The following is a 21,937-nucleotide window of genomic DNA, read 5'->3' as shown; positions in this document are numbered from 1 at the left end:
TGTAATATGAAATAGAATTCTAAAATAAAAGGGACATAGTTATTTACTGTCTTTCTCAAAATACCTGAGTCATTGTTCTTAGAATTGGCTCTTTTGTCCATTTGTCGATTTCCTGCACACTCCTGACCAAAGCCATGTAACCTAAGTGTGTCTGAGTTGTCTATTGTGACAAAAAAGTCACCTCCCAGCCACTTGTTCCACCAAATGGTTTACTGTGTATTCAGGCAACGATACTCTCTTCCTCTTATTTTGTCATCTTTTTTTATAATCCATTTGTTGTTGCTCTCCAAGGTCTAAGCACGAAGGGCAAACGGGCAAAGTGTTCCACAAACAAACAGAAGGTGATAGTCACGCTGTACAACAGAGTGTGTGACATTGTCAGCAACATCTCAGAGCTCTTGGAAATCCAGCTGTTAACAGACACCAGCATCCTCCAGGTGAGATCGTTGTTTCCTTGGTCTGAGGTCACTCATGGGGTTGTGATTGTGACCCCTCCTTGAGCTCTTGGAACGCTGATTGACATCTCTGTGCTTCCTCATTTTAGGTGTCTTCCATGGGCATCACGCCATTTTTTGTTGAGAATGTCAGTGAGCTACAGTTGTGTGCCATCAATGTTATAACAGCGGTAAGTCAGTCTACTATGGGAAGATCACACCAGGTCCTGGCTTCTATTTGAGCATTGTTGTACATTTATGTTCATTCTTATGCATCAGAGAAGAAGTTTTTGCAAATGTTATCTCATGCTCAAACTGTTTTGGTTAGATCCAATACAATCTTAGTTTATAGAGCACACTTAAAACAAAAGTGTTGAACCAAAGTGCTGTACACTGTGATTTGATGTTTATAAAATAAAATAAAATGCATGTTTATTCCCCAATTCAATGTGACCTGTCGGATCAAATTGTTTTCAAATAAAACGGGTAGCGCATTTTTTCTGAGTGGTGTTTGTTCTTCTGCTCTTCCTCAGGTGTTCTCTCGTTATGAGAAACACAGGCAGCTAATTTTTGAGGAGATCTTCACGTCTCTGGCCAGATTGTCTACTAACAAACGCAGCCTCAGGAACTTCAGGTAATTGCAAAAACATACACACTAAATTGCTCTCGCACAATTTAAAACGTGAAAACATTTTTATAGACATGCATGATTTAGTTTTATTCATAGCCTTTTGAATAAAATTTCATTTAGTTTTTGTCATATTTTAGTCATGTTTTTAGTTTTAGTCTTGTTTGTTGATGGACCGTGTAATGCATGATTTCTACCCAGCTGTGTGCTGAAAATAGACAATCTACAAGCTCTCGTCGTGCCTCAAAGCTGTGACATAAATCATAAAATGACTTTTCGAATAGTGCCTCTACATTTTGTCTAGTTTTTATTTGACAAAATTGTCAATATAGTAGTTTTAGTCATCATAGCTTAGTTTTATTTAGTGTTATCAGTGAAAAAAAGGTAGTGGACTGAACAATATTTTTTTATCATAGTTTCAGTCGACAAAGTTAACACTACTGTTGATACTAGGGCTGCACGATATGGACAAAAATTCATATCACGATATACATGGCAGATATATCGATACGATGACGATATATCGTGCAGCCCTAGCTGACACCGTCGTCGGGAGACTCCAGACCTGAATCGCCATAACATATTTTCTTAATGGACCTGGCTAGCGATGCAGGGCTGGAGCCAGGCTACAACAGGACAGAGGGACAAACGAGTGATGGTTTATTTTCCGAGGGGCACAGGCTAAAATAGAGGGCTGGCTTTAGAAGTGGACGATATATTGTCGATATAGACGATATATCGATATGTCGACGATATATCTATATCGCGATACCGTTGACTTTTTGCGATACTGATATTGTGCATGTTCATACCTCGATATCGATACGATAACGATATATTGTGCAGCCCTAGTTGATACTGTACTGATTGTACTGATTCTGCTATTTTTCACATAGGCTAAATAGCAGCGACAGTGATGGAGAGGCTTTTTACATCCAGATGGTCACTGCTCTGGTTCTGCAGCTCATCCAGTGTGTGGTGCACCTTCCATCTGAAAAGGATTTACAGGATGAGCATGACAAGAAGAAGGTATGTCACACGACTCACACCATTCTATTGGTTTATGCTGGGACATGGGAAAACAATAGAAATTGTTGGTAGTTTGTTACAGGGATAGTCATTGGTAATGAATTATTGTGTGTGTGTATATAACAACTGGCAACTGCTAACGTTTCTTAGTTGCAAACACTGCATTTTATTTTCTAAGTTCCACTGATGTATTTTCCATTGTTCTTGCTGTGTTACTAGGGGGATCAAGATGTCCTAATCACAAGCTCGTATGAAACTGCTATGAGGACAGCTCAGAACTTCCTGTCAGTCTTTCTCAAGAAGTAAGGCATTGGGGGCATCTTGGTGGCTTTGCCTGTAAGAACATAGACCATATACCAGGTTCAGCTCCTAGCTAGGAGCTTCAGTTGCACGTCATCTGTCCTCTGCCTCGCTTTCCTGTCTCCACTGTCCTATCCAGAAAATAAATCAATAACAAATAAGGCATTGAGCTCTGTGGCATAGTGTCTTAATGCTTAATATTTTATGTAAAGCACGTTGAATTGCCTTGTGGAAATGAACACACTTTGGCTTGCCTTACTTTAAAAAAATTTTTATGTTCAACCCTTTCCAATACTTTCTGGTTTTGTAAAGTTTGGTTCAAAAACAATTGAGAAACATATGAGATTGTGTTCAGGTGTTTATAATGCTACAATTTTGGTAAATAAGAATGACAGACAGTTTTACACACCTGAACTAAATGGTGTAGGTTAGGTTTGTGGAACAATAGATACACACTGTCATAGAACGTTGTCAGGCATGACAAAGGTCTGTGACAGTGTGGGAACCCCTTCACTCTTCAACAAGTAGTTTTGTTAAACTTTGTTGTAAATCTGTTTACAGTGGAACATTTTTACCTAAGGTCTTCTTTCCCTGTGTTAGGTGTGGTAGTAAACAAGGAGAGGACGACTATCGTCCTTTGTTTGTGAACTTTGTCCAAGACTTGCTGACTTCAGTAAATAAACCTGAGTGGCCAGCAGCTGAACTGCTGCTCGGTCTACTGGGACGGTTGTTGGTAAGTAATTATTGTAATTATTATCATTCAGTCTAAGGAGGAACTGTTAAAAGTTGTTTGTGAGAAGAGTTGTGCTTGTTGCACATCCATTCCAAACGTTCTTCGGCTGAAGTGCTCTTTGTGATATTCTAACTACAGGTGCATCAGTTCAGCAACAAGGGGACAGAGATGGCCCTCAGGGTGGCATCACTAGACTACCTCGGCACTGTCGCGTCACGTCTGCGCAAAGATGCTGTCGCCAGCAAGATGGACCAAAACGCCATTGATCGCATCCTCAAAGGGGTAGATAGATCTGTTGTCAGAATCACTTTTAAGACCGTAGCTTTAAGCATGTGTGTGGTTCTCTGAACTGCTTTCATGACGCTTTTATTGATCCCGGTTCAGACCTCAGGCAATGATGAGACACAGCAACTGCAGAAGGTTCTGTTGGACTACCTCGATGAGAACACAGAGACAGAGCCGTCTCTACTTGTAAGTATGACCTGTATGTCGGGGGATCTCATAAAAGTTATAACTTTTTTATCCCTGTAACAGCTTACTCATAAGATCGAGATCTCTTGCCATACATATATTACATTCGCTAACATTTATTCGTGTCATCCAGTTTGCCAGGAAGTTTTACATTGCCCAGTGGTTCAGGGACACCATAACCGAGAAGGAAAAAATCATGAAGTCTCAGAACCAGAAGGATGAAGACTCGTCGGATGGCCAGCGCCACTCCAAGGACGTTGAATCCACTGCTGAAATCATACAGAGGGCTGAGGCACGGAAGAAGTTCCTCCGCAAACTCATCAAGACTCCACCGTCGCAATTACAAACACTGAGGTACAACAGGCCAGGCATAATATTTTCATTATTCGCACTGTAAATTGAATACCGGTACTTAGATTTTCCCATAACATGTTATTTTATATATATATATATATATATATATCTGGCCTGCGACCCAGGCCCCCTAATTATATTAGTCAAACTGAAATATTCTATATTAGGCGTGTATGATACCAATCTTTCATAAGCTAGTAGAAGCACTTCAGTACTTCTATTTTCAATCATTTAGCTTTTTTTTGTCAGTCTTAATTAATTTGGCTTTTGGTGTAAATGTATAATTTATCATGATCATTATTACTTATGGCTTATGGCCAATTAGAATGCCTTCATCCCTCTGGGTTATAATACCTAAACAGCCTTAGCCAACCCATCTGAATACAAGCCAGAATACTTTTTGACACTTGCTCACAATAGCTCATGATCATGATCTTTTTCCACTTCCTTTCAGGATGAACTCTGACACTGTGGACTATGAGGACTCCTGTCTAATTGTCAGATATTTGGCCTCTATGAGGCCGTTGGCACAGAGCTCCGATATTTATTTAACACAGGTAAGAGCTACCGTGAGGAGGGGGACATAGAGGGTGAGTAGAGTAATGTGTCTGGTTTCTTTGAATAGTAATACTCTTATCTTCCACCCCCTCATAGATCCTCCGAGTATTGGGTGAGAACGCTATTGCTGTCAGAACGAAAGCCATGAAATGTCTGTCTGAGGTGGTGGCTGCGGATCCTAGTATTCTGGCTCGGGTAGGTCTGCACCCATATCGGCTTCTCCTCAACAATGTTAAATTGTCTCTCTGTCTGACCTTTGTGCATATCCTCTGGTGTGCTCTGCAGCAGGACATGCAGCGTGGCGTGCACGGCCGTCTGATGGACAACTCCACCAGCGTGAGGGAGGCAGCAGTGGAGCTGCTGGGCCGCTTCGTGCTGAGTCGACCCCAGCTCATTGAGCAGTACTATGGCATGCTCATTGAAAGGATACTGGTACATTTTTTAGATTTGTTCGCATCTGCTGGATGCCTGAATATGTAGTTCTAACACCTCATCCTGACATACAGTGATATGAGTGAGGGAGCAGGCAAGAAAATGAATTAAAATACATTTATTTCAATCAAACTATCCTGACCTCCCGCAAGTGTCCACGCACCGAGCTGCAATGACATTTGCCCCTCAATATTATTTCACTGGTGTCTCTGGTTGAGTAAGTTATCTCGGCAGTGTCCCGACCCCAAACCCTATTATTGATTGAGAAATGCATGTTGCTTTGCGTTTGTTCCTGGAATATAGCTAGTATGATTATTATATTTCAACATGGATGACGAGAAGTCTTAAGATAACGACTTTAAAGGAGCACAATTCAATTTGATTAGTTCAGGCTAGTCTCATTATGACAGGCGACACTACATATCAGGACCACTTCATGAACAATTGTATCAGCAGTTCGCTTTCTCACTGGCTGTCAGACCCTGGTGTGTGAATAGCCACATATGTGCCCTCTCCCTACGCTCATTCTGTAGCTCCGAGATGAGGTCACACCCTGGGCCCCTCCCACCGCGGTTCAGAAACTGCGCATGTTTCCACAAGGAACGCTTCTTACTCTTTTCTGCACAATGAATCCAAAAAGTGAAGGGCCAAAAAGCTTTTACACTAATTCAAACTTAGGATCGGCCAAGAAAATCCAAGTTTAAACGGTTACACGAGCGTTTACAGCGGTCGTGCGTGTGCGCGTGCATGTCGAGTGAACTGAAGTCAGTTGGAAATCTAATTCTACTTTTGACCAGGGGAGGCGCTAAAGATTTTCCTTGAAAAACATGATAAACAACCGCTGTAAACGAGCGTGTAACCGTTTAAACTTGGCTTTTCTTGGCCGATCCTAAGTTTGAATTAGTGTAAAAGCTTTTTGGCCCTTCACTTTTTGGATTCATTGTGCAGAAAAGGGTAAGAAGCGTTCCTTGTGGAAACATGCGCTGTTTCTGAACCGCGGTGTGGTCACCCAGGGTGTGACGCTACAGGGTGTGACGCTACAGAATGAGCGTAGTGCTGAGGGAACATAGCTAGTGTGTGAACTGCCCTTTAACGGAAACTATCAATATCAGGTGTGAAGAGGCTTTATAACTTAATATGCACACTTCTGTGACCCCTCTCATTGAAAGCAATAAGCCATAAGTACCACAGAACAGTGAAATGGTACTTTGTCAAAGACATTGGCCAACTCTAGCTGAAAGTTCATTCTGGGTGTGAAAGTTCAGCTGAGGTAACGTTTTGTTTCTCTCCACACTGCCACCGAGTGGTCAAAAGGACAATTGCAAGCCTCTGAAGAAAACTTGAGATCAAAGTTGTGTTTAAAGTTTTGTTATGGCTGAAATTGTTGCTTGTTAAAAAAATATTACCTCACGTGTCAATCATGTTTACGCTTTATGAACTTTAATCCACCATTCAACATCATTCCGGATTAGGTTACATTTTCGACGTTTTTTCACATCCATCCCCAGTCTGTATGATGATGTGTTTTGAGGCTGCCTCTACCCCATTGCCTATCATCCAACCATCTGTGTTTAACAAGTGACACGACCACACAATCATAATCCTCACTGCTTAAAGACTAAGCTTAATGACAAAATTTTGTTTCATTCTGTGAACATTTTGAAACTACCGGTAATTAGATAATGCACTTACTAAGTGTAACAATTGTTATTGGATGATGGGAAAAAATGGATACGAAATATTCAGCCTCTGTGTGCAAGAATTCAATATTGTTTCCAAACAGCATTCATAAATATTTATTGTGGACTGAATATACCCATCTGATTTTGACTCTCAACAGGACACGGGTATTAGTGTGAGGAAGAGGGTCATTAAGATCTTGCGGGACATCTGCTTGGAGCATCCTGACTTTCACAAGGTCACAGACATGTGTGTCAGGATGATACGAAGGGTCAATGACGAGGAGGGAATCAAGGTGTGTGTGTGTGTGTGTGTGTGTGTATTCGTGTGGTACACAAATACATAATAATGAATAACTAAGTGTTTGACAATTTTCACCTATAATAACTAATCAAATTAGGGTTGTAAGGGTGAAAGTGGTTAAAAGACTGTTTCAGGATGTAGACGATAACAGAGCTGGCCTGAACGTTACTGCCTTTGTAAACTTCCTGTTTATAACCCTTAGCACGGGAAATGACATAAACAAGAGAAACGGCTGTTTAAGCTAATTATTCTAGCAAGCTTAATGTTTTTAAAGTCCATTATTACTGCTCAAGTTGTTTTAGCGGTACTTAGAACCGTCATATTCTTAGTGTAAAGTTTAAACAGCTGACCGGTTGACAGTTTTCACACGCAATAATTGTCTACTGATGCTGAATATATGCACTAAAGACAAATTGATATATTGGCACCTACAGAAACTGGTAAATGAGACTTTCCAGAAACTCTGGTTCACTCCAACTCCCAGTCACGATGCAGACGCTATGACCAGAAAGGTCCTCAATATCACAGATGTGGTGAGTGGCAATTCCAGCTTAGCCACAAATCTAAGCTGTCACACTGGTGCACAAATTGGAAATATTTTTGGACTGTGACAGTGTTGTGATATTAATTGCGTCATGTTTTTTCTTTTCTTTTCTTTATTATCTCAGGTGTCTGCTTGTAAAGATACAGGCTATGATTGGTTTGAGCAGCTTCTGGAAAATGTGAGTTTTCTTCTTTTTCCCCCTCTTTTCTGTTTAGGTTTTTTGTGAGCAATATCTCATAATTACAATATATCATAATGAGCCTTTTGTCATCACAATATTGTCTTCTTCTTCAGCTTCTAAAGTCAGAGGAAGGTACTTCACACAAACCAGCCAATAAAGCCTGCATTCAGTTGGTGGATAATCTAGTGGAGCACATGATCAAATACGAGGAGACGCCAACGTTGGAGGGTATTCATATATATTCATTCCCATTGATACAATTGTGCCAAGTGATCATAATCAATTCTGATTATACATTTATTGTGGTTAATATTAATTTGAGGTGTTTGTGTGTTTCAGACTGTGAGAGCAAAGGGTTCGACTCAAGTCGTTTAGTTGCCTGCATCACTACCCTTTACCTGTTCAGCAAGATCAGAGCCCAGTTAACAGTCCGACATGCCATGACCATGCAGCCATATCTGACCACAAAGTGCAATGTAAGAGCAGTTCTCTCAAGACCTTCCACTATTCACTTCAGTAACATTGCTTTATCCTGACAATGACAATGTCAAGGGGCTCACATTAGATGTCCACCCGAACAGAATACCCAACATAACACAGAGACACATAGGTTGTGTTCCCATATTTTGTTATGGTCTATATCTATATACTATAGGCCAGTGGTTCCCAAACTCTTTAGCCTGTGTGATCCAAAAGAGAAATTTATAGGACCCAAGCTACTAAAAATAGCAGATCATAGCATCTTATTGGGTATGATTTGGTCCTGTTTGTGCTGAACAGGAAAGAAACCCATGGCATGCTGTGGAACTTGCGCGATGATTAGGCTGACTTAGGATCACTTTATACCCGCATGATATAGCCTATGAATAGCAATTATAATTTTGAGATTGTTGGGTCCTGTCTCGTATCCCAGGTTTCTCTGGTTTCTCTCCTGTCGGATATGCTTCGCCCTGTTTTTGTAGCTTCTCAGAAACAGTTGGAATTTATATGGGGCGAATGGGGTTCGGTCATTTTATAAACACTGTCTGCACCAATCTAATCTCGAAACAAAGTTGTCGGGTCTGTTAGGGTTTGGTATCATTTTGGACCAGTGAATACCTCTAGCCCACTTTATGAAAACTGAAAACAAAGAAAATGATCTCATATGTAGTGATAGTGCCGTCTAGCGGCAGACCATTGAAAACCCAAGGGTAAACACAAAACATACCATCATAACTTTAGCAACAGCTACCGTATTTGCCAACTGGGGAGCTGGGGATTTAAGCAGCAACCTTTACAGATAACCGCGTTGGCTGTCTTCCAGCCATACAGTGAGTTATTTCCAACCACTGTACCGTGTAATGAAGTGTTTGTGTCCTGTCCTCAGACGCAGAATGACTTTATGGTGATATGTAATGTTGCCAAGATCCTGGAACTGGTGGTTCCTCTGATGGAACAGCCCAGTGAGACCTTTCTCACCACTGTAGAAGAGGACCTAATGAAGCTTATCATCAAGCATGGCATGACGGTCAGTCTCCTGTGCAGCTTACTACTATGAGTGACAGTTGGCACACATGCAATTAATGAAACAAAACTCTATTCATTGATTACAAGAATGCTTTTATCTAATTTCACGTAACCAACTTCCACTTTGTAAACTGATTTGGTTCTGTACCGCTGTTCCGTTTACACCAAATCTCTTAGCCAAAACTAGTCGATGTAAACTGCAATGCTATGCATTGTGAGCTTGAAAATCTGCTCTAGATTGCTTTTATGTAAGCAACAATCTGGTCATTGTAGTCTTTTCTGTGGTTTACTTTTGCTTCTTATCCTGCTTTGTATTTTCTTAACTATGAATGTTATAATTTCATTATTCATTTGTTGTAATCATTTACATCATCAGGTTGTGCAACACTGTGTAAGCTGCCTTGGAGCTGTTGTGAACAAGGTCACGCACAACTACACGTTTGTTTGGGCTTCTTTCAATCGGTTCTATGGTAAATGTTTACTATATGTTTATATATTTGTGTCATTCAGTCACTTTGGTGGTAGAACATTTTCATTAATGGCAGGAATGGTTGATAGAAGAACAATTAATTGATAACTTGGATCCTTATTTATCCCAACAATGTAATGTACACTAGCGGAAAACACTCATAATTACACTTGAAAGGAGAACCTGAAAATGAGTCTGTGGAAATATTTATTGATGCCAGTCATCAGGATTTCATTGCACAGTGAGACATTTTTAGCTAAACTGAAATTGACTGTTTTTAACTTAATCTGTCCAAGTACCAATTGACACACTAATGTGGGTTACCATGTCCCCATAGGGCTTTTGTTTTTTAGCTTTTCATCTGTTTTACTTTGGAACACTATTTAATTATAGCCGACAGTTTGCACTTAATCTGTCACAATCATTGTTTTAACCACTGTCTATTTGGCAAACTCACTGTTTAGTTTACTTGAGACACAGAACATGAATATTATTGGTTTGCTATTTACAACTTTGTTTTCAACCCAATAAGACCAGGAAAGCATGTGTCAATTTAGGTTTTAGCATTGACTATTCAAAAATATCAGATATACAACCTCACAGCAAGTCACTTCGTAGCCAGTATGTACATCTGTTTTTTGTGAGAACCACTGATTTTAGAAGGCATTTTGTAGAATTGGCCTCAGGTCTTATTAATAGGTTAACTGGCTCAGTGGCTGTGTGTTATGTCTTTAGGCACTCTCACCAAGTTTAAGACACAGCACCAGGAGGACTCCAACCACCCTTCTCTGGCTGCCAACAAACCTTCCCTGCTGCGCTCGTTATTCACCGTCGGGGCTCTCTGCAGACACTTCGACTTTGACCTTGAGGAGTTCAAGGGTACCCACAAGGTGAGAGACGACTTGAGTATTTGAACCTCGTTTGCACGACTAAGAGGGAGTTTTACTCATCCACTGCTACTCTTACTGTGCTTCTTACTTAGGTTGTCATCAAGGACAAAGTGTTGGATGTTCTGCTGTACTTTACCACGCACGAAGATGAGCAGGTTCAGATTAACGCCATCATGGGTCTAGGTACATATAACCGTATCTCATCTATATTAAAATATGTATTCACAATGTTTACACTTTATGACCACCCTATTATGTTTGAGGGTTATGCGATCTTTCCATGTTGATATTATTCTGCATTCTCGGATTAAAAAAAAATAATATATATAGCTGCTCCATGGTATATAGATCTGTTCTTCACCCCATTAAATGTTCTCTCTCTCTCGTCCCTCTCAAGGTTTCCAGTTCATCATGCACCCAGCGCTGATGTTTGAGCAGGAAGTGAAGGTGATGTACAATGACATCCTGTCGGACGTAAAGAGATCGGTTGCCCTGAAGAACCAAGTACTGAAGAACCTGCAGTCCTACCTCCAGGAGGAGGACTCTAGAATGCAGGAAGCTGACCGAGAGTGTGAGTTTACCCTATTGAGACCTAGAAACCAGATTCTACCAATGTCTTATATATCCTGACAGTTTATCAGTGGTTATCAAATGTTTTCATGTCAAGGACCCCCAGAATGATATGTATATGGCCGCAGACCCCCATCTGAAAATATGTTGTTCCAGGGACCCCCCCCTCCCAGATGCAAATATTGGAGTTAAAAATGTTTGCTGTGAAAGAGTATATATACAAAGTTTTGCATACATTTTCACAATTAAAATAAATAGCAGATCTGCAAGCTCGTAGTGCGGCACTCGGTGCCTTGCTATGAGTTTGTAGATCTGCTATTTTTCAACAGATAAAGTTTAAAATAATGGTTAAAGTGGTTAAAAGCTATAAGGTGACACAGATGCGTCCTCGAGTCTAAATGGGTTAACATAAGGCTTGCTGCTTGAATTCCAACAAATCCCTTTTGTGATCTGATTACTAGACTCGCGTCGCCAAGCAATCAAAGATCTCCGTCTGCTGATATTTCTGGTGACAGCTAAAGTCTATGTATTTGCTAGAACAGTGGAGAAAACAGCCACAGACGAACCTAACCCTATACTGCTCTGTGCTTCGAAATCCACTCGCATCACAGTCCCAATTTTGAAGGACCACCCTGAAGGCAGAGATCTCAAATCGGCTGGCCACGTGAGAACATTTGGTGCCCGACGAGATGAACGGATTAAAAGAACATCCAATGGATTCTTGTCTTTGTTTTTTTCCAGGGAAGCAGCAGGGGAAGCAGGAGGATCTCAAAGAGATGGGGGACATTTCTTCTGGGATGAGCAGCTCCATCATGCAGCTCTACCTGAAGCAGGTGCTGGAGGTGTTCTTCCATACAGATTCCAGTGTTAGGCACTATGCCCTCAGTGTCATTGTACTGACACTCAACCAGGGTCTCGTCCATCCTGTGCAGGTACGTTCTCTTTCTACATCTCGGTCTCATCTCGTGAGCTATGATTCTGACGATGACGTTACCAATCATTTAACCTTTTTACGGATGGAAGCAGTCAGAATCTCTGTAGGAGTGGGTGGGAGTGTGGAAGATTCCTGGGTAGAAATTATGTTTATCGGAGGGGTCTGTGAAAAAATAATTCTGTTACCTTATCGTTAACCATTGTAACAATTTAATCCAACATTTTGAAGCTCAACCTATCTCAAACCCTCACCCTAACCCTAACCTCCCACGGGGCAGCACACCTAACCTTAACCCATGTCTAACCTATGACTAGTCTAAACTAAGTATGCACCCCCACCCCAGCATATTCTAATGAAGATACAATTTTCAATCATCAATTTGTTGCTTAGCAAGAACACATTTCTTCTTTCATTTCATTTGATTATAAATCCAAATCACTGTCAATTGTCAAGTTGACAAACAATGATGAGATATTGATATATGGACCGTTTGTCTCTCAGTGTGTGCCCTACTTAATTGCTATGGGGACGGACCCTGAAGCCACCATGAGAAACAAGGCTGATCAGCAGCTGGTGGAGATCGACAAGAAATACACAGGCTTCATCCACGTGAGTGACTTGTGTGCTGGCTGTCTTAATATATTCTCTCATAATAGGTGAACATTCAGCAAACATATCAGATCTACAAGCTCAGATCTGTGTCGCTCCCACAACTTGGATTAGAACAAGTGTTCTGAAGATAATATGGAAACCGCCCTCCTACTCCTACATCAGTGTTTGTGGACTGGACACACTACGTACATGCTGTAAATAAAAGTCCTTTATAAGTTGGAAGGCTAGCACTTTGTGTGGCAATGACCAGCAGCAGTCATCCCATAGCTTGCAGGGCTGTAACCATGGTGAATAGGTCCCATAAGCCGAATTTCGAATGACATAAAAACGTACTTCTAAAACGGGTAGTCCCAATACTTGATTCTGATTGGCTGGTTACCGTCACGTGACCAGTGTAAATTCCACCGATAACCCACTCCTTCACTGGGCCTACTTGCCGAGCAAAACTAGGAAGTGATGTGGCTCGCTCTGGTGGCGCAAAGCGTAGCTACTTTTGTGAATTCAATCGTTTTATTAGGTTAATATTGCTATATGTTTGTAACCGCTTTAGAAAAGCAATAAGCCACTCGAGGCCCCAGCTTACCGGGTATTTTGGCTGGCCTACGCCCCCAGCCAGTGTAAAATACCCGGTAACCTGAGACCTCTCGTGGCTTATTGCTTAAATAAACAGCTTACATTTTGGGAAAGTGAAAAACGGGCGTTGTTTTGTCAATGTCCGTATGCAAAATCAGATCAATTGCTCCAGCCACTGAGGAGTACCGGGCAGAACAGACAGGTTTTGATGAGTGAGGTTTTTGACGGGCGATAGTCACATATACTGTACACCAAAAGCTGGACATAGGAGGGGCTATGTGCTAACACAAACTTTGTCCTACACAAACATTCAATCCCATTGACAATGAATGGAACATTTTGAGTGTTCGGGTAAACACAACACAAACACGAAGGCGAGGAATCCCGAGGATGCAAATTCTGATTGGCCGGAATTAGTTGATGTATGATTATGTACGATGATGATAAGATTGCCCCTCACTTCACACGGGTGTGATTCTTAATTCATCTTCATTATATGTAGGATAGGGTTTAAGTGGTTAATAATTGTGTACAATGTGTTTGCTCTCTGTCTTTACATAGATGAAGGCTGTAGCAGGGATGAAGATGTCTTACCAGGTGCAGCAGGCCATTGCCTCGTCTAAAGGTACTAATTTGGTGCGAGGTTACTGTCAGGATGAAACCAGCTCAGCTCTCTGCGCCCATCTCTTCTCTATGGTCCGAGGGAACAGACAATACAGACGGGCTCTTCTCCTTTCACTGCTCAACCTGTTTGATGACAGCTCTGTAAGTTCAGTTTCAGTTTATTTTTATTTATATAATAGTGCAATATCACCCCAAGGGTTCTCTTTGCACTTTACAACAATGCACTGCAAAAAACACAATAGCAAGGAAACACAGTGAAGCATAATAAAATGTTGAAACAAGTACCGGTACCATGCGATAGGACACAGCTATATATGTGTAAAATACAATCAGAAAATACAACATAGGGTTGAAGGTAAACATAGTGGTTTCAGTGAAACTACTAGGGGGAACCATAGTGCAGGATAGCTAGATTCAGTATAGAACTCTAGAAGTTCAGCACCGGTAGTCTCTTAAACTTTTAATGGCTGTCTACATAATGTCGTTTTAAATATTGGTCCAGCTCAAGTGGGTGGTGCACACCACCATAATGACGACAGTGGGGAATGGTTTCTTTGGTATCACGTTCAGAGCGATTTGATGAACGGGTAGAAACACTCGGTTAATCAAAACCCATTCCAATTCACAGGCTGTCATGTTCAACATGTTGACAGACGACGTTGTTTATTGGTGTGGATGCTTACATCATTATAGCTATCTTTCTAGTTATCATTCTTGGGGTGGGCGTTGGAACGTTCTTGTGTAACAAAGCATAGACCTGATGGATATCAGTCGTTCAATAATAAATGCTATATATACACTCTTTCTTACCTGCAGAAGACAGATGTGAATATGCTGCTCTTCATAGCAGACAACCTGGCCCACTTCCCTTACCAGAGCCAGGATGAGCCACTGTTCATCATGCATCACATGGACATCACCCTGTCTGTCTCCGGTAGCAACCTGCTGCAGTCTTTCAAGGAGGTGAGAAACATTCACAGTATCATGTGACAGACATTCAAACATCACTCCAGTTCTCACATTAAATATACATTCATGCAATTTTTATTTATTTATTTATTTATAAATGTATTTTCCTCTAGTAGTCTCTTAGTTTATAGATACTAGCTCCACCTCCTACGCAATCATAGCCTATTATTGATACATGCATTTTGAGGCAGGTGGTCCCAAGTGGTCCACGAAGCAAGCAAAGCACTGTCTCTGCCTCTCTGTCTCTGTCAACATCAGATCAGAGAGAGAGAGAGAGAGAGAGAGAGGCTCGCCTCATTCTGAAGAGATCGTGCATTAGTAATCATAACGCGTTGGCAACAATGTGTCCCGTCGGGCCGACACGCATGCACGTTCGCATGACCCGTTGTTTGTCGTTGAGCTGCTAATACTTCTGTGGGGTTAGTAAGTGTGGTGTAGAAGAATTTGTATCCCAACATGCATTTTACTGCGTGCCACGTGATCTGAGGTAGCCAAGCAGAGCAAGGAAATGGCGGTGCAATGCTAGGAGGTGATTTGAGTGAAAATAAAGTAAATTAAAATAGTGCAAGCACATGTTTGGTGCTTATAAGCAGCGTACAATGAGGCCAGAGAACAGGGCAATGTTGCGCGAGGGCTGTGGAGGCGTGTCGAGTGTCGTCGCATTTGGACATGGATCCATAAGTGAGCAGCAGTCTTGCACAGTGCTACGGAAGAGGTATGACAGACAGACATCTCTGGAATTAATAGTTAGATGTACAGCTTTGTTTATATTTGGGAATAGCATAACGCTTTAGCAACAGTTTGTTTGACTGACTTTGCTCTCTGTACAGTCTTTGGGCAAAGGCCTCACACAGAAAGCGAAAAAGAAGGAGCAGAAGAAGCAGACTCGGCAGAGGAAGTACTGCTCTGAGGACGAGGACGAGCGGAACAGTAGCCGATCCAACAGCAGCGATGAGGATAACGAGGACGTCCGGCAGCTGAAGAAGTCCTCAAAGCCTCAAGATTCAGACTCAGACTCGGACTCGGACTCTGACATAGAGGACATGGACACAGTGATGGATCGTCTGCCAGATAACCCAGGGCCTCTTTTGGAATTTGCCAATGCCTCCCAGGGCATCCTGCTGCTTCTGGTGCTGAAACAGCATCTGAAGGGCCTCTATGGGTTCTCAGACAGGTAAGCCAGAGCAGTGGTTTTCAAAGCGGGGCTCGCCAACATGGTCAATTTAAAATACAATACAATGGACTGTAGTAATTTAAATGGGGCATGTAAACTTCCATGTTTGGAATTGGAACAGCTGAAATCAATAATATATCAGTATTCAGATACTGACCACCGGACCACATTATGTGTATATGGGGAACCACCGGGCTGCCAGTAGCCCATGTATGCCCGCCCGGCCTAGAGTATGACCAGAAGGGTAAATTGATTCACACAGCAGCTATTGCTGTGTGAATTTGAGCAATTGTTCACAAACTGATGCAACCTTAATCTCTCCTTCCACTGTAGCAAAATCCTGAAGTACTCACCAACAGAGGTTGCCAAAGTGTACGACAAGGCTGTGAATAGGAAATCTAATGTGCACTTCAACCCTCGGCAGACGCTCGACTTCCTGAACAGTAACCTAGCCGACTCGGAACTCGGCTATGAAATCAAGAGGAATATTGTGAAACAGTACCTGGATGTAAGCATTCAATGTCACAACACAAACCTGATGCTTTTACGTTTGTTTGTGTGTAAATGACATGCCTCTGGGGTTGGGTAGAATCCAGCCAGCCACACATCTTTAGCTGGCCCAATTATTTTTGCCTGTTATTGGTTGTTTCTCCGCATCTCAACTGGAATCCTATTCGTATTCACCTCCCTGCTGTCTAAGATTGCTGTGAAACTCCCTGCTAGATTTGTATACAGGCAAAGCACTATCTTTCTGGAGCGCCCATCTCACAATGTTTTGTCCAGGGACCCCCAGATGAAAGTGTGCGTGTGTGTGTGTGTGTGTGTGTGTGTATGTGTGGGGGGGGGGGTCATGATTGAGACTCGGGTCCCTTTCCATTGTCGTAGCAGCTTCTAGTGAAGAAGTGGTGTTGAAACAGATGTGAATAGAAGTACATATATTGATTATACATTGTCAAAAGTTGATTTGATCTACTATTGATCAGTAGTTAATCTGAATTTGAGTGAAATATTCACCTTTGGTCAGAGAGGTTTATATAACTAAGACACAAAAAAGAGAAAATGTCCATTTTTCTTATCAGATTAAAAAAATAATGTGTCTTTTTAAGTTTAAGTTACTGATGGAGCATCTGGACCCTGATGAAGAAGATGAGGAGGCTGAGGCGAGCGCCAACGCTAGAAACAAAGCCATTACTTCGCTGCTGGGCGGGCCTACGCCCCGGAACCACCACCGACACAAAGCTCCTGTTGAGACATCTGAGGAGGAGGAGGAGGATGAGGATGATGAGAGCGATGATGACAGAGCCCCTGCAGTAAGTAGACCAGGGGTGTTATATATTTACACACTTACTCCAGAGGGCCACATTGCATATTAGCCTAATGTCGTAGCAAAAATAGCTGATCTTCTACAAGCTCAAAATGTGTTGCACTGTGACACTTTTTGAGCGTTTGGAGATCAGCTATTTTTTGTATTGTCCTGAATTATTTTAACTAAATACCAAATATATTGGACATAAAAAATACAATAAAATTTTAATACTAAGCTACTAATATAGACGCAGGTCGTTTGCATGTTTGGAATTGTAACAACACTAAATAATACTATAATTATCAGTATTCTGATATGAATCTGCAGGCTAGGATGCATGTGGCCCCCGGGCCGCCTGTTGCCCATGTATGAAGTAGACTACAGCACTGGTTTTCAACATCAGGTCCGGGTATCACCAGGGGTTCAAATCGACCCTTATGGCTTTGTACCACCGATGGTGTACAACGGGGTATCTCTGGGAACCCAATCTACATGGTTAATTCAACTCTGAGAGTATACAACATAAAACCAAATGGTTCGTTCCATTTGTAATGTACTGTATACTCAAGAGTTACAGACCCGTGTTGATTTTGACAGCAAATTTTGATTTTAGTCTCATAGTCATAGTCTCTTGAATAGTTTTCATTTAGTCACATTTTACTGATTTTAGTTGACCAAAGATACAGTTAATTTAGTCGACTAAAATGTATTTTGCCTTGATGCCATCATAATGACTGATTTTACACTTGCTGAAAATAGCCGATCTACAAGCTCACAGCATGATGCGTTGTGAGCTTGTAGATGCATGCAACAAAATGTAAAATGACTGGATACTGGATCTCTTGTCCACTAGTCCCTTCCTAACATTTTAGTCTAGTTTTTATTTGCTGACGAAATTGTCAATATATTTAGTTTTAGTCATTATAGCTTAGTTTTCATTTATTTTACGTCAGTGAAAAAAGGTAGTCGACGAACATGTTTTGTCATAGTATTAGTTGACGAAATCAACACTGCCCTGGTGGTCGCTGGACCTGATGCTGAGAACCAGTGGAGCACAATAGTTTGCAGGGATGCTTGTAATGATCATCAGTACTAAAACTCTGCCAATCATCTCTACAGCGTCATCCAAAAAAAGGTGGAAAATCCCCAGAAGCAACTGGTCACATGAATGCGAAAGTGGAGGCTAGGGATGTTATCGCCATCTGCTGCTCAAAGGTCAAAGAGCGGCCACAGATCGCTAGGGTCATCAGGAAGACCAGCACTGGCTATAGTATACACTGGATGGCTGGGTCTTACTCTAGCCCCTGGGCTGAGGCAAAGAAGCGCGATGGTCGCAAAAAGGTGCCTTGGGTGGATACCATCAAGGAGTCGGACATAATCTACAAGAAAATAGCCTTGACAAGTGGACACAAGCTTACAAACGGAGTGGTACAAACTTTACGGGCACTGTATGCAGCCAAGGAGGGAAAGTCCCATTAATCAACCCAATTTTGTCAGAATACATTTACATTTGCAGCCAACTTAAAGATGGATATAATAATTGGATCTAATGTTTTCCAAACAGGGAGTTTCCTTAAAGTTGCATTGTGGAAAAAGTGGCCCCTACTGATAAATGAGGGGAACTACAATAATAAGCCATTGTGTCCAAATAATCCAGCTCTCCCCTTCAACTGCAGAAGTTCCTCCAGGCTGCCCATCCCTGGCCTATCGAAGCAATACTGCGCAGGCACCAAACAGACTATGTATGGCTGTTTCAGTTTGTTCTTTCAGGTGACGAGGGTAGTAGTTTGAATGGAGCTTCGTGAAAATTCATTCGTGAAGGCTTATTGAACCACTCAGTTTAGACTTTAGACCAACACCTTCTGTCACTCACACCTCTATCCAATCTCAAAGTCATACCTTGTCTTATATAGTATATTCACCCTTGCTTGAGCTCTGTCTGGCATGTTGCTGCTGCCATCTGACCTATGTTTACATGCACACCAAAACCCAGATTGCTGTGAGGAATCTAGTGAAGGCAGGAAATTGGATGCCGTTATATTCATTAATCTGAGTTATCTAATCCCATTAAATCACACCCACACTACACAGGAAAAATACATGACTGAAACATTAAAAACTATCCTGTTACATATGGTAGCGTTTCCATACCTCTATGTAAATAATTAGATTAAACTGTAGTAACGGGAGGGGCCAGAGGCTTTTGACCTTACTGGACTCAGTTTAAGATGTGAAGTGTGGAAGAATCTGAACCGCTTGTGATGTTTATTTTGTGTTTGAGGAAAACCGTTATTCCCATGGATGCAAATGTAGGTGCTTGTTCGAATAAACCCCGCCTTAGTCAGTTGGAGACCTTCTTGAATGTCACCATTGCAAAAGTCACATCATCCACATATTAAACCATTTCAGCTGGAGTCATAAAAAAAAAGGTTTTTTTTTTATTATAATTTTTTCCCCCCAAATCCATAATCCTTATCACTCCTGATTGAAATGTATGCAGCGATGTAATATGGTTAGCCTGTACCTTTTGCACAGATATTGGTTCGCTGTAACGGCCCATTCATCAAAAGTGCTATTTTAGTAGCAGGTCCACCGTGTGTCTTGCTCATGCCCAGGGCAAAATGATTGCCAAAGTAGCGTCACACGACAGACCAAACAATATTTTTGCATTATAGGGAGAGAAAGTAAAGTTGTTTTCAACCACTGTCACGGAAAATTAGGAAGATAAAAAAAATAACAAGCTTTTATGTGTTGTTTCACAAATACTCTATACAGATTTCACAAATATGTATTTTTGACAAATTACAGCAGATTATAGAGGTTTGACCTTGATCCAGGGCCTGGGACAAAATTGCAATACAATATTGTCCCCCGTCTGTTGGTGGCCCTGGTTAGAAATAATCTTATGCTGTAAAATCTGCCATAACACAGTAGTGGGAAGTATAGGTGGAGGTGATCAGACCTAGAGTGAGGGAAGACAATAAATTACAGGAGCTCAGAAGGGGGTAGCTGGTCTTAACCCATTTAGACCCGAGGCTGCAAAAGATTTCTGGGGGGAAAAAATCAAATTTGTATTCAAACACAGGAGTTCCCGGCTTGAAATGTATAACATATAGGTGTACCAGTTCAAATTTGTTCTTGGAGGGAAAAACATTGACTCAATAAATCAAAAACATTGCACAATGCAGCTTTTAAACAAGTGCAAGGACCTAACGGGGAGGATATTGTGCACAATGGTCAATGATAAAATCAGATTCAGGAAAAAAATGTTATGCAGGAACAAAAGACAGACACAAATAAGAAATGTTTGTGAAAACATTGTTTGGGAGTGTGTTTGCTGTTGTGCAGCAACTTGGTTGTTAGATTTTTACTCCCACTGTATCATAGTTTAACTAGAAAAAAAATGTTTATACCTCTCACAAAGTTCTGTAAAATGAAACTGAATGTTGGAAATTTAGTCTGTTGATGTTCTTAATAAAGTGTTCTTGGAGTTTAAACTAGCACCGGATGGTTCTTCAGTTTAGCCTAGTCCCAGCAACTTGACACTTCATTTTTGTCCTGTTTTACTTAATTTCATTTACCTCTGCTGTATAATGGAGTCACTTTGATATAATTTATTCTGTAAAAAGCAATGTATCTGTGCCTGTATACAGCGATATTTCTTTAGGTTTTGATATTCAACAGGTCACCCCACAAGGAGATGAGGGATCCCCAAGCACCTCTGGTGGAGCAAATACAATAAAGTTTTTTTTTTACTTCTGTTTGTTACTTGTCTTGTTTGGATTTGAGTATCAGAATGCATAATGTACACATGGACATCCGTTTCTTTTCTTTTCATGACCAAACTCAAGATTTACATAAGATGCAAATAGCAGACTTGTAGATTATACACTCAGACAGTTACAATGATCATGATGACTTCAAGCTAGATTTATTGTGAGTAGAGTCGCCTTTTGCATACCCTGTAGCACATAGGCTATTATCTCTGTATACCACAAAGGATGGAATTGTAAGATAATGTGCAAAAAACTCTGAAAGGGATTTTTATTCAGACGTTCTAGTAGTTCACACTATGTTTGGTTAGGAGTTAAAGAGAGAGAACTCTTAATGCTAGCTATGGAAGTATGTACATTGGGGATGTAACAAGCACTGGTGTAAACTATAAAGTAACTAGCCTACATTTACTTAAGTGCTGTAACTAAGTACAATTAGGTATTTGTACTTTACTTGAGTATTTCCCATTTTTATTACTTTTACACCACAACATCTCAGTGGCAAGTATTGTACTTTTACTCCACTACATTTATTTGAAATTTGAAGTTACTTTTGTAGACTTTGATTATTACAAAACAATAATCATACATGAAACCATTATGTCAAGGACCCCCAAATTGACACCTGCGGAAAAGATATTCCAGGGACGTTATGTCAAGGACCCCCATTTAATGGCATTTCTATCTCTGGGACCCCCAATTTATATTGTAAAATCAATATTAATTCCAAACTATCATTTAGCTGGGGACCCCCTGGAACTCCCTCAAAGACCCCTGGGGGTCCCTGGAACTCCATCAAAGACCCCAGGGAACCACTGCATTAAACCAGCCATATGCATTTCGGCCATTTGAAAATAGCCGATCTACAAGTTCACAATGCGTCGCATCGC

General features: G+C 41.2%; 1 protein-coding gene across 3 annotated transcripts in view; it reads left to right on the top strand.

The window, feature by feature from the left end:
* LOC308310041 (nipped-B-like protein B) overlaps positions 1-21,029 on the top strand; it is a 40,327-nt gene extending 19,298 nt beyond the window's left edge. For all 3 annotated transcript variants that reach the window (XM_080756083.1, XM_080756081.1, XM_080756082.1), the window contains exons 18-47: positions 292-437; positions 545-625; positions 968-1,068; positions 1,959-2,091; positions 2,311-2,393; positions 2,992-3,124; positions 3,263-3,406; positions 3,509-3,595; positions 3,729-3,949; positions 4,404-4,506; positions 4,604-4,702; positions 4,793-4,939; positions 6,780-6,914; positions 7,357-7,455; positions 7,591-7,644; positions 7,761-7,875; positions 7,987-8,123; positions 9,014-9,154; positions 9,530-9,623; positions 10,358-10,512; positions 10,605-10,695; positions 10,910-11,083; positions 11,824-12,014; positions 12,518-12,625; positions 13,763-13,966; positions 14,642-14,788; positions 15,625-15,968; positions 16,302-16,476; positions 17,075-17,278; positions 18,394-21,029. In XM_080756083.1, the coding sequence (XP_080612209.1) occupies positions 292-437; positions 545-625; positions 968-1,068; positions 1,959-2,091; positions 2,311-2,393; positions 2,992-3,124; positions 3,263-3,406; positions 3,509-3,595; positions 3,729-3,949; positions 4,404-4,506; positions 4,604-4,702; positions 4,793-4,939; positions 6,780-6,914; positions 7,357-7,455; positions 7,591-7,644; positions 7,761-7,875; positions 7,987-8,123; positions 9,014-9,154; positions 9,530-9,623; positions 10,358-10,512; positions 10,605-10,695; positions 10,910-11,083; positions 11,824-12,014; positions 12,518-12,625; positions 13,763-13,966; positions 14,642-14,788; positions 15,625-15,968; positions 16,302-16,476; positions 17,075-17,278; positions 18,394-18,753 (4,406 nt within the window). In that variant the 3' untranslated portion in view covers positions 18,754-21,029. The remainder of the gene's footprint in view (positions 1-291; positions 438-544; positions 626-967; positions 1,069-1,958; positions 2,092-2,310; positions 2,394-2,991; positions 3,125-3,262; positions 3,407-3,508; positions 3,596-3,728; positions 3,950-4,403; positions 4,507-4,603; positions 4,703-4,792; positions 4,940-6,779; positions 6,915-7,356; positions 7,456-7,590; positions 7,645-7,760; positions 7,876-7,986; positions 8,124-9,013; positions 9,155-9,529; positions 9,624-10,357; positions 10,513-10,604; positions 10,696-10,909; positions 11,084-11,823; positions 12,015-12,517; positions 12,626-13,762; positions 13,967-14,641; positions 14,789-15,624; positions 15,969-16,301; positions 16,477-17,074; positions 17,279-18,393) is intronic.
* The last annotated feature ends 908 nt before the right edge of the window (positions 21,030-21,937 follow it).

Source organism: Protomyctophum bolini (assembly GCF_963924005.1).
Source record: "Protomyctophum bolini genome assembly, chromosome: 22".
NCBI classification, from domain to species: domain Eukaryota; kingdom Metazoa; phylum Chordata; class Actinopteri; order Myctophiformes; family Myctophidae; genus Protomyctophum; species Protomyctophum bolini.
The sequence above is the reverse complement of the archived record's forward strand: the minus strand, read 5'-3'. Positions and strand labels throughout refer to the sequence as shown.